The sequence below is a fragment of the Halyomorpha halys genome, unplaced genomic scaffold (assembly GCF_000696795.3).
Source record: "Halyomorpha halys isolate HHAL.00 unplaced genomic scaffold, Hhal_1.1 Scaffold157.1, whole genome shotgun sequence".
Lineage (NCBI taxonomy): Eukaryota > Metazoa > Arthropoda > Insecta > Hemiptera > Pentatomidae > Halyomorpha > Halyomorpha halys.
This window is the reverse complement of record NW_027114029.1, coordinates 751,954-763,153: the sequence shown is the minus strand read 5'-3', so window position 1 is coordinate 763,153 and position 11,200 is coordinate 751,954. Positions and strand designations below refer to the sequence as shown.

At 28.2% G+C, this 11,200-nt stretch overlaps 1 protein-coding gene across 1 annotated transcript in view; it reads right to left on the bottom strand.

Annotated features, from left to right (window-relative positions):
* Nucleotides 1–1,599: 1,599 nt before the first annotated feature.
* Nucleotides 1,600–11,200, bottom strand: part of LOC106678720 (facilitated trehalose transporter Tret1) — a 14,220-nt gene continuing 4,619 nt past the window's right edge. Inside the window, exons 2-7 of the mRNA XM_067051270.1 lie at nucleotides 5,920–6,055; nucleotides 4,648–4,932; nucleotides 4,159–4,544; nucleotides 3,820–3,946; nucleotides 3,345–3,535; nucleotides 1,600–2,463 (exon numbers count right to left, since the gene is read on the bottom strand). Coding sequence (XP_066907371.1) covers nucleotides 2,164–2,463; nucleotides 3,345–3,535; nucleotides 3,820–3,946; nucleotides 4,159–4,544; nucleotides 4,648–4,932; nucleotides 5,920–6,055 — 1,425 coding nt within the window. The 3' untranslated portion in view covers nucleotides 1,600–2,163. The remainder of the gene's footprint in view (nucleotides 2,464–3,344; nucleotides 3,536–3,819; nucleotides 3,947–4,158; nucleotides 4,545–4,647; nucleotides 4,933–5,919; nucleotides 6,056–11,200) is intronic.

Below are 11,200 nucleotides of genomic sequence, written 5' to 3'. Positions count from 1 at the left end.
ATGTTTAGAGATGAAGGAACAAACTCATACTATTCAATTTATATTCTGGTTATAACTCTATTATAATGTGATTTTTATGTTTGGTGATCTGGGATGATAAGTTTATGTTATCTAGGAGTAATTAAAACATGGTTTTACTTTAGTAGAAATGTAAAATTATATATTCCTTTCGAACAAGCTACAAAAATTAATAGATATGAAAACAAAACTAATCACTCGAAGGGGGAAAGGAATAGCTTATATCATCCACCTGAGAGCCATGGTTTCATGGTCTGTTATTGCTCCAGTTTTGATATCATTATTAGTGTATGTAGTAGCTGGGGTGTACATTTATGGTCTATAATGAAAAATATCTATGTGTTAAAACCCAATTTTTCAAGAAGTTTAACAAGTTTAAAAAAAAAATGTTTAGAACTGATTTAGATCCGAAATTTTCATTTAGGATTGTAGAATGCACTGTCCTCTCAGCAGTTTAAAGTAATTACATGATGTTGGTTCAATAGTTTTCATTAAAAAAGTAAAAGTGCAATTTAGGCATGAAGAAGTTTATCATCACTTACCATCGATATAGTTTTATATTATTATTTATGACCATATTATATATTAGATATTAAAAGTCATTTATATTCAATGACATTTATTTATATTATGTAGTCTTCAAGAATGATGGCTAAGAATATTCTTTGTAGCAAGAGTTCCATAAGACAAATTATTGACTACAAAACCAAGAAATAAACAAATAAATCTCTATAAAATCAGTTGATAAGGCAGAAAGTGGGATAATAGAGACTAAACAGAATGGTTTGGAACCAAAGCCATAATTTCAACTACTGTTATTCTCTACATCAATGAAGAAAAATTCACTCTTAATAAAATGAGGTATAAAAATGTAACTTTTTCATCACTCAATAAAAAAAGAACAAATAATGAGATAAGATGAAAATTTATAGATGCTTCAAATTGTTTTCAATAAAAGTATTTTTTTATATATGTATATTATATTCAGAAAAAGAAGCATTAAAACCACGTACTCTTAGGATTATAATTTGTCCCTAAATCTACAAAATAAAATCATTAATTCAAATAAAAAACTCAGTGAAAAAACATATAAGGGAATCTCAGGGTATAATTTACAGTCTCTGACAAGGATAAAAAAAAAAAAAAGATACACATGTATAAGATAAAGTTGGAATGCTATTCAATAAATCATACATACGATTAATTAGTGATTTCAGTTAGTTTCAGAGTATTTACTTTTCAAATTTGTCAAATGTTATTCCTTAAAACTACAAAAAATTATCAAAACATTTTGAATAATTTTAACTACAGTATTTGCAATTAAGCTAAAATAAATTAAAATAATGCTTTGTTATTTAATTGTTTAGTTTAGTGAATACAATTTTTTCATTTAATTAAATTTTGTTGGTGCTTGGAACAACTTAGGACGATTATTGAAAATATATCTATAAATTGGATTAAAATTTATATTATCGATGAAATTGCAGTATAAAATTTCACATGTTTATCTGTGGGTCTTCAATATTTTATTGTTGTTTTTTTTAAATAAAAGGTGAAGGGAATAAGTAGGATTGAATAATATATTATACTATTTGTACTATATTTTAAAGATATATAATTTATTAAATTTGTAAAAAAAAATTATACACATAGTTTCTATCCATTATATATACAAATATAGTTTTATAATATTAACATTACCATCCTTATGCTATGATCAGTCTTTCCTAAATCTTTGATCTACCTAATACTATCGTGTAGAGAACACTGCTGATGCACTGGGAAGGCACATTTCCTTAAGTACTATGAAAAAATCTCACTGTCTCTATTTTCGTATCACTTTCCATCAATTATAATACTAAATGTCGTAAGTATATACAAAAATAAATCACACAGATTCAATACATATATAAAGAAAATACTGGGGAACATATAGGTCGTAACACAGTTTTAAGTATGTTTTCCTTATTCCTATCACATTTCTTAAGTATAACACTAATAGGGAAATAACCATCTTCTTAATGAGATCTGGACATCTGCGAACTCAATCATTTTTTCAAAGTGGACTATCTGAAAGTTGAAGTAATATGTCCACCTTTTATATTTTAAAAAAAGTTACTTAATAATCTTCTTTAAACACAAAGTTTATGGCAGAACGTTTCCTTTTTGAATCTGAATAAATGATGGTGTTTGACTAGGAGGGTTAGGTTTTCCAAGGTTCTTTCTTCTTCCTGAGAAGTAGTCTTCAATTTCCTGTAGAGTTCTGCCTTTTGTCTCCGGAAGGAAGAAATAGAAGAATATTGTTCCAAAAGATGAGATGCAACCATAAAATATCCACGTTCCATGCTTGGTAAATAGTGATTGAAAAAGAGGATAGGATTTTACCACAAGAAATATGAAGAAATGGCATCCACATGTTGTTAAACCTCCAATGATTCCTCTGACCTGCACAGAAAAATCATATATTTGTTATAAAAAATGGAAAGAGTTTGAATTAATATTTTTCTTATTTGCTATTAAATATTTGCTCATTTATTTTTATATTTTAAATTTTAATAGTGATGTACATGCCAGTCTTCATTGAATTAGAAAAGTACTTTCTCATATTTTAACTTAAGATGCCTGAATATGTAAAATGTTCACTAGTTTACAATAAACCTTATTTTGAGAGATTAAGGTTATTAATAAAGAATCTTCTATAAATACTCTAAGTATAATATTTGGACTCAACTTTGAGTTTTACTTCCAAACTAATACGTCACAAATTATCGATTTTTTTTTATAGAGTATTGAATTAATAATTTTTCCCACACAAAATCCTTCTAAAAATTCATTGTGAGGTCTAAACTTAAGCAAATATTTTAAGTAATGATCCTTGAAATTCTAATCTTTTTATTTTTTTTTTGTATGGAATAAATCTGTGTTGATTGCCCTTATTTTTGTTTTCAGTTCTTAACCTTTTACACAGGAGCAAAGTTGCTATTTCTATTTGAATTTTCTTGTAATGTTTAAACATATTCTATATAATCTTCCATTAACTTCAAATTAAATAACTACCCCCATAAAAGTATTATAAAAAAAAAAAAAAAATATTTAGTATTCTTCCAAAACTTTTTCATAGGTTGAAAAGATTTCTATATTATTTTATGATCCAATTAGTAGCTAAGTTCTGAAAAATTTAATCAAGATATCTGAATGAAATAGGAAAATATTAAATTTTTTTTAGAGTTATGTAAAAACCTTACTCTTTAGCTATAACTATTTTATTTTATTCTGACCAATGCCATGTTCAAAATTACTAATTTCTACTATATATCAATGATTACCTGTGTGGGATATACTTCGCCCACCATGACCCAAGGTACCACCAAGTACCCAAGAACGGATGCAGCAGTAAAAACAAATATAGCAAAAATGGGGATCCATGTAGCTACTGGTTCAATTCCTTCCTTTGCCCACTTTTCACCCATCCACATGTAACTACCGAGTGTTAACAGTGAAACACCGCATCCAACACCTGAAGGAAAGAAAAGAGTTAGATTAATTCACTTCTAAATTTATTTTTAAAGAGCTAGTTGTATAAAACAACAAAAGTCACAGTAATCAATTGATTTTATAAACCATTAACATTTTTAATTTTGTTTTAATCCCTAATGAAATATTAATTCCAAATCAAAGAAAATTTCTTTCAATGAGTTTCTCAGTAATCAGTTTATAATTATAATTTTGTAAACCATTTTAAGTATCATACTTTAGGATTTTTTCTACCTAAAATTAAAAATGTAGTAATAAGAAACTTACTTGACACAAATGTGAGAGTTCTCCTACCATACATCCTCATGCATACACAGGAAAATACAGTTATGACTAATCTGACTATCCCGAGCATCACAGTTGCAAAATATTTGTCCCATGTTGCACCAGAATCCTAAAAAAACAAAATAAATTATATATTTGCTATGCTTCATATGTCACCTTTCAGAACGCCATGTTTTATGACTTTAAAGGTATAATTTAAAGCTTTATTTATATTTTATTGAAATCTTTCTCCACAAAAAGATGAAAAAGTAAAATTATTTAACTGTTTGCAAGTTTGAATTTAAACTAAAATCAGCAATAATTATATACACAAATAATTACCTGAAATACTTCTACAGCATAGAAGGTAACTGAGTTTACTCCAGAAAACTGGTATATTAGGAAATATAAAGTCAGAATGAAGAAAGGTTTGAGAGCTGATGGTTGCACAAGTCCTCGAAGTACTTCTTCAGTCGAAGGTTTGTGCAGATTATTCTTTTGTGCAAAGTTGATCATCTGATTAGCTTCAAAGTCAATATCACAAGTTGGTCCACGCAGTTTGGCGAGTGCAGCTCGTCCTTTGGATTCCTTTCCAACAGAGACAAGCCATTGAGGCGACTCAGGTATCAGGAAGAGACCAAGTAATGATAGAACTGGAACAGTGCTACTAATGAGGGCAACCGTTTTCCAATCATAGACTGCACCGATTCCATATTCTATTAGTACACCTGTAAGAAGGTATTTAAAGTTGTAATATAATTATGGAACTGGAAATTATTATGATAACAAGTTTAGTCGTGTTTTGAAAAGAAAAAGAAAGAGAAAAATTACCTAAAGAGACACCAACAGATGCTATGGCGGCTAGCATGCCCCTGAGGTGAGGTTGGGTTGCTTCCGCAGTGTACACCCTAGCAGGTGCACCAACCATCCCAGAGCCCAGGCCGACTAGGAGTCTACCTGCGTAGATCATTGGAAGAGAATTAGCGTAAGCGATGAGCAGCCAACCAATGATTGTGGGGATCTGGGTGAGGATGAGGCTCTTCTTCCTTCCAATTACGTCCATCATCCAGCCAGTGAGGATACATCCAATTGGCGTTGTGACTGCGGCTAAACTAGCTGCACAAGCAAACATCAGCTTAAATATTTTATATCTCTATTAGGATGAAGGAAAGTAAAGATTAATAAAATATAATTAATACTAAATAATATATCGTAACATATTTCCAACATCAGATGGTTATAATAACAGTTACATCTGTCTAGTTAGGAAAATTTTTGAGATTTTTAGTTTCAGGAAAAACAACAGCTAAAAAGCAAACATCAATCTTACTTCAAAATGACACTTTTTCAAAATAAGTACATTTTCTTTAACTTGACAAACGATATAATTAAACGTTTTCTTTTTTGGGAAAAATGAAATTTATCAATTAGTTTTCCTAAATGAGAGAACCTTTAGTTGTATTTTACGTAAAGCTAGCGGAAATGTACTTACCACCACTGTGAAGATATGATCAAACTTCAGATAAAGTTAAAACATAAAATAAATTATGTTAGTTATGTTGCTGATTAAACAACGGAAACTTCTCAACATATTATAACAACTCAGTCTAATAAATTTAAAACTTTAATAGTTGTACCACATGGGTTAGGGACTTTTATCAATTTTATTCTTAACTGGACAATTATTATGGTTTGAGAGGCTGGAGATTTTTTTGTAATTCCTACTAGATGTTTGTATAGATGATGGTATTTCTCCTTAAGAATTTTTCAAATTTCAACTGTTTAAATTTAATACAGTGTGATCAAATGTCTATAATACTTGAATTAAAAAAAAATATTTCCAAAATTTACATAATTTTTTTAAAAATGTATTATAAGTTTTTCTTTCAGAATTAGGTTTAAAAATGTCCAAGAATATTAGATTTACTATACTCTGAAAGGAAAGAAACAACTTGTTACCATCCTACTTCATACAAATTATTTTATCAATTAATTAATTTTTTTGGAGAGAGAGAGAGAGTGGTGCTAAGAATAGGTTGTAATAGTTATTTTTAGAAATAATGATATAATTATGTGATATTATCAGCAGAGTATATTACTTACCAACCCAGGAGGCTTGATCTTTGTCAATGGGAATAAGGCTGTCAGGCGCTTCAAGTTGAGGTATCGCTACTGCAGAAAACCCAAAGGCCATTCCTGTGTTGATTGTTCCCAGATTTGCCAATAAAGCAGCTCCAACCTGCAATAGATATAATATAAATCATGGTTGCTAAGAAAAAAAAATTATTTAAACACAATATTTCTCCTCCCCCCCTCCCTGCCTTTAGAGAATACAGAAGTGGTGTTTTACTTTTAATTTTGGTTGGTTCATAATTATAATAGTTTCTATCTTATCATTTCCAATGTGTTATTATCTTTTTTTAAGGTTGTGTAAACAACTGTGACCTGCAGAAGATAATTGCTTTGTAGTAAACACTACCTTGTAAACAAAATTTTTAGATAACAAATAGATTTATATATTTAATAATTTTTTTTAGTGATAATATGAAACAATTATGTAGGAATTCCTCTTTAAATTTGTGTGGTTTATAATTATTAGTTCATGAATTATTATTGATTAAATGATGTACAATAATCAATCAATGTTCTTAGAGGATGCAGTACGATTATTTTTTGGAAGTCCGGAACCAGTTAAATTTAACTAAAAAATTTTAAAACTTTCACAGAAACACAAATTAAATGTTATAATATAATTTGAAAACTCTATATCCCAAATATATTTTAGCGACTCAAAAGTTTTTTTGAAGTCGCAATTTTCAGATCGTATTATAACAAAAACATGTTTTGAAAGGTCAGATTTAAATAAAATTACAACATTTCGGATTTTTTAATAATAGCTTCTTGACTAAGTATGCAAATGAAGATTGTTCCTAAAACAAAGAACACAGTTTGATGTGTTCATTCATCTTGAGCGTGATCTAAGTTCACTGTCCTCGCCCGGCCAATTGGAACTTAAATATGCCTCAACTTGAGTTAAGTGCCTTCTCATGGACTCTAAAATTATGGCGTTTATTATAAGGCCTTTAAAATTACTCATACGAAATCGTTTGAAACGCTTTAAAAATATAATTATTTTATTTTATTTCATATTTTAATATAATTACTATGAAAAAAAGAGTTAAGTAAGGCCATTGGTTTTGGTAAAAAAAAAAAGTTTCAATGTTTTGACGATCAAATTTTAGAAAAACGTCCATTTTGGGCATTTTAAAAATAATACCGCCAACAGGATTACATTAAATCTTATATTGAATTTTACGTTTCTAATACCCTAAATTATATATAGAACATAAGGAGTTTTGGTTTGCCTGTGTTGAATCTAATGAGGAGCTAATAGTTCAACAATAATTTATACATCATATTATTAAAACAAAAAATTGTCCTTTCTTTCATTGTCATATAGGTGAGCAAGTTAAGTTGTCAATCATATAATCAATGATTATAGTCAATCAATATAGATATAAAAATATTTTTATAAAATCTTTTATAATTTTAGAGATGATGGGTGATTGACTGTATAGATATATTTTGATTCAGTAAATGGAGATTTTCTTAACTTATGTTACGGCTAATCACTATATAATTGATATAATTTTTCGTTTGAAACGGTTCAATGTATTATTATTTATTTTTTTGTTAGTAGGTATATGAATATTTAAATTACCGTCATATTGAAAGAAATGCCATAAACAAATAAATAAATAAAATAGGATCGCCATGCACTGAAATTACCAAGTATGAAAGAAGAGTAGTGGAATATTCCTATTGGCAGGAAAAGAGTGGGCGAAACCACACCATGATTCCGTGTACCAGTTGAATACTTACGCAATAAATATATTTATTCAAACCATCAAGATAATTAAGAAAAAAATATAATATTAAATAATGATTATTATTAGAATTAAAGTTCAATTTTTATTAAAATGGTTCTTAAGTTATGTATTCACTCAGTTTGACTAATTTTGCTAGCAAAATATGTTCAAATGGTTTATCATTTTCGCCAGCACAGATTGGATTGGATATGAGATGACAAAAAAGAAATAAAATTTTTAAAAATCTCAAAATTTATAATTTAAAGGAAAGCCTAAACGCTTTGGTTTGTAAATATTTATATTTAATAGACCTCTTGATTTAAAAACTCACAATTAGGTTTGGGGGACCCAAAGCTACATTTATGTATGTTTAGCTATATTACATATTGGTGTTCCAAATTTTTTTTTTGTGTAATTTGTTTCCACATAAATAAATAAGTACAATAACAAATGTATGATATTGAACGCATGATGTGATATAAAAAGTAAGTCTTATTGTTACTGGGTTCGACAAATCTATCTGTGGGTTAAAGAAAAATTATTATAATAAAGAAAAACTGGTTTAAATATTTCATTCCAGGAAGATGGGTTATATGTTTCCACTATATAAGTTGGGATAAAGAGAAACGTGTCAGCCAACCGTTACAAATGTAAAGTGATGAAATCGATCACTAACACTTCTTTTGTTTAGTTAAACTCGACCTTTGTCTAACAGAAACTTTATAACGTTTATCGGATCGAGATTTACTTGAACCTTTCCTAAAAATTTTTGTGGTCCTAACGCTAGATCTCGCAAGCTATCAATGTTATATTACTGAAACTAGAATTTTATTTTTTAGTGAATTTTTGCATGTTTTGAGTATCAATAAGCTGCCGTGAAAAAAAAAAAAAAATCCGAAAATGTGGGCTACATTGTATTTTCCTATATAATGGACCTCAGCCTTGAAGAAAGATCAGGTCGGATAAGTCTTTTCTCTTGGTCCTTTTTGAACGGCGAACAATCGGAGGGGAACAAAGCACTCTCCGTGGCCAAGTATCGACCACGTGCACGCTGCGTGGCAAGCAAAGTTGTGTTGTGTAACCTCTCGCTTCACGGATGGTGGTCAAGATCTTGAAGGACGTAAGAAATTAATTCGGAATAGGTTTGATAGTGATTGGAGGTACAGCGTAACCTCGGTAATCTGAACTTGGGTGCTCCGAACACTCCAATAATCCGAACTGGTGTAAAAAAAAATAAGTTTGAGACAACTCATCAGGCAATAACATTTATGTCTTCAAATAAAAGAGAACACTTGTAAAGGACGTGCTTATTTTATTTATTTATTTAATTTCCCGATCTATAAGCAAGTTATTGTAAAGAGGAAATTTTCACACAGTTTCGATATCGGGTAATCTAATTCCTAAGAAAGTGTTCATAATATATTTTGTTGGAATTAGAAATTAATAATATCTATTATATAAATCGTTTGATTCTGTAAAAATAATTTGATTAATAGCAGAAATATGTATAATACAAATTTTGTTGGGGAACTCAATTTTTTTTAAGACATTTTAAATAAATCCATAAAAAGAGTATTTTTTTTATTTACACTTTTTCAATTATAAATGAGCAATCTTATAATTTTAACAAATTAAATCATGACTTAGCATTACTGGGGATGTATAAGAAAACACAAATATAGCGGCCCAAAATACGGCTAGTAATCAACGATGTTATAGCACATGACAAAAAAAAAAAGTTCTTTAAACAAGGTTAATTTTTGAAAACTTCAGACTGTCAAATTTACCCAACCAAATAAAAATAGTTATGTACATTCATATTGTTGAATTTTTTACACCATTTTTCCTTATACTTTCTTTAATCCGAACTTTCCAGGAACCCGAACACTCTCCTACAACAATTAGTTATAACCAAGATTACATTGTATTGGAAATTTTTGACGAAATATTCTTTCCTTAGTACCTTTGAAATATTATACGAATAAAATGTTATTTCAGAAAAAAAAATAAATATACAAAACTTTAAACAAGAAGTTGGAACATTCTTTGAGAAGATAGATGTATTTTTAAAAGAGAAGATGTTTTGTTAGAGACAAAAAAAGACATAAAAGCAGAGAATGAAGAACATTAAAAAAAAAAAAAAATGTAACAAATATTTCGAAGAGTTGTATATATAAAAATATATTTTAATGATATGTCTGGGGTGAGGAGAAATATATTTGAAAATAGCCAAATAATAATCGAAACAATGATGAATGTATATATAAAAAATAAAATGTTTTTAAAACTTTTCATTATTATATTGAAAATTTGTAAGTTCAATGTAGTCCAAATAGTGTTCCTCACTATCTTCTATCACCATCTTTCTGATTGATATTTATTAATTAAAAATGAATCTCTATAATAAATAAAATAATATTTTTATAATAAATACAAAAAATTATTTTAAATTTTACGAACAGGAAGATATGGAAGTCAACCAAAATTGGTATATTATTGAAAACAGTCATCCTACCAGTACATCTACCGGTTCTTTAAAACTAGATCATTTATGAAATTTTTCGGAAAAATATAGTCATATAAAATCTCTCATTATTTATAACAATTATTATATAATAGCATTATTAAGGAATTATATGACTATTCATATTTAATTATGGTATTATTAATAATTATAGGATTAAATACGATAATAATTTTATAATTGACTATATATAAAAAAAAAAAATCATAATATTACAGTAGAGTCTAATTATTTAATTTCAATGACCCTTAAGAGGTAGAGGCGGAATAAATAAATTATATAATCAGTACCATCAAAAAATGTTATATAATTCACTTAAACTTCGTTTTAAGGGTTTTGAAATTTTGGAAAATGAAAAAAAAACACTGCTTAAATGATAACTCACAGCTAGGTTTCAAAATCTGAAAAATAATTTGAATCTTTTGATTAGATTACAAACTTAAAAGTTTATCAGTTGAGTGGTTAGTGTCTCTGATGGCAGGATTAGGTGTCACTCGTCACCCTTATCGGTATTTGCTGGCGTATTGTCAACTTATCTCAAAGCCTTCTCATAAAATGAAAAAAAAAAAATCAAAATAGCAGTGGACACTTATGCTTGCCTACAAGTGCTACGTTTTTATAGCTGAGATTCATTTAGATCTAAAAACGGGATTAACTATCAGTTTTTGAAATGAAAAATATATATATATATAGAGAGAGAGAGACAATATAGTAGCATAATAATTAAATAATTTTAATTTATTAATCACTTTACAAACCATATATAACAATAACCTACAGTTTTCTATTATAGTTAATTTTTTTTTATTTATCTGCATATCTTTTATTTACTCGCACAAGTCATTTGATATAACAACCAGTGAATGAGATGATAATTTTTTAAAATGTCATGACAGACATGAGAAGGAGTAGTACCCTGCGGCTCGTCCTGAGGGCGTGAAGTTAAACAAGAGAAATAAATTTTAAAGAATTATCTTTAAGGAAACTTAAA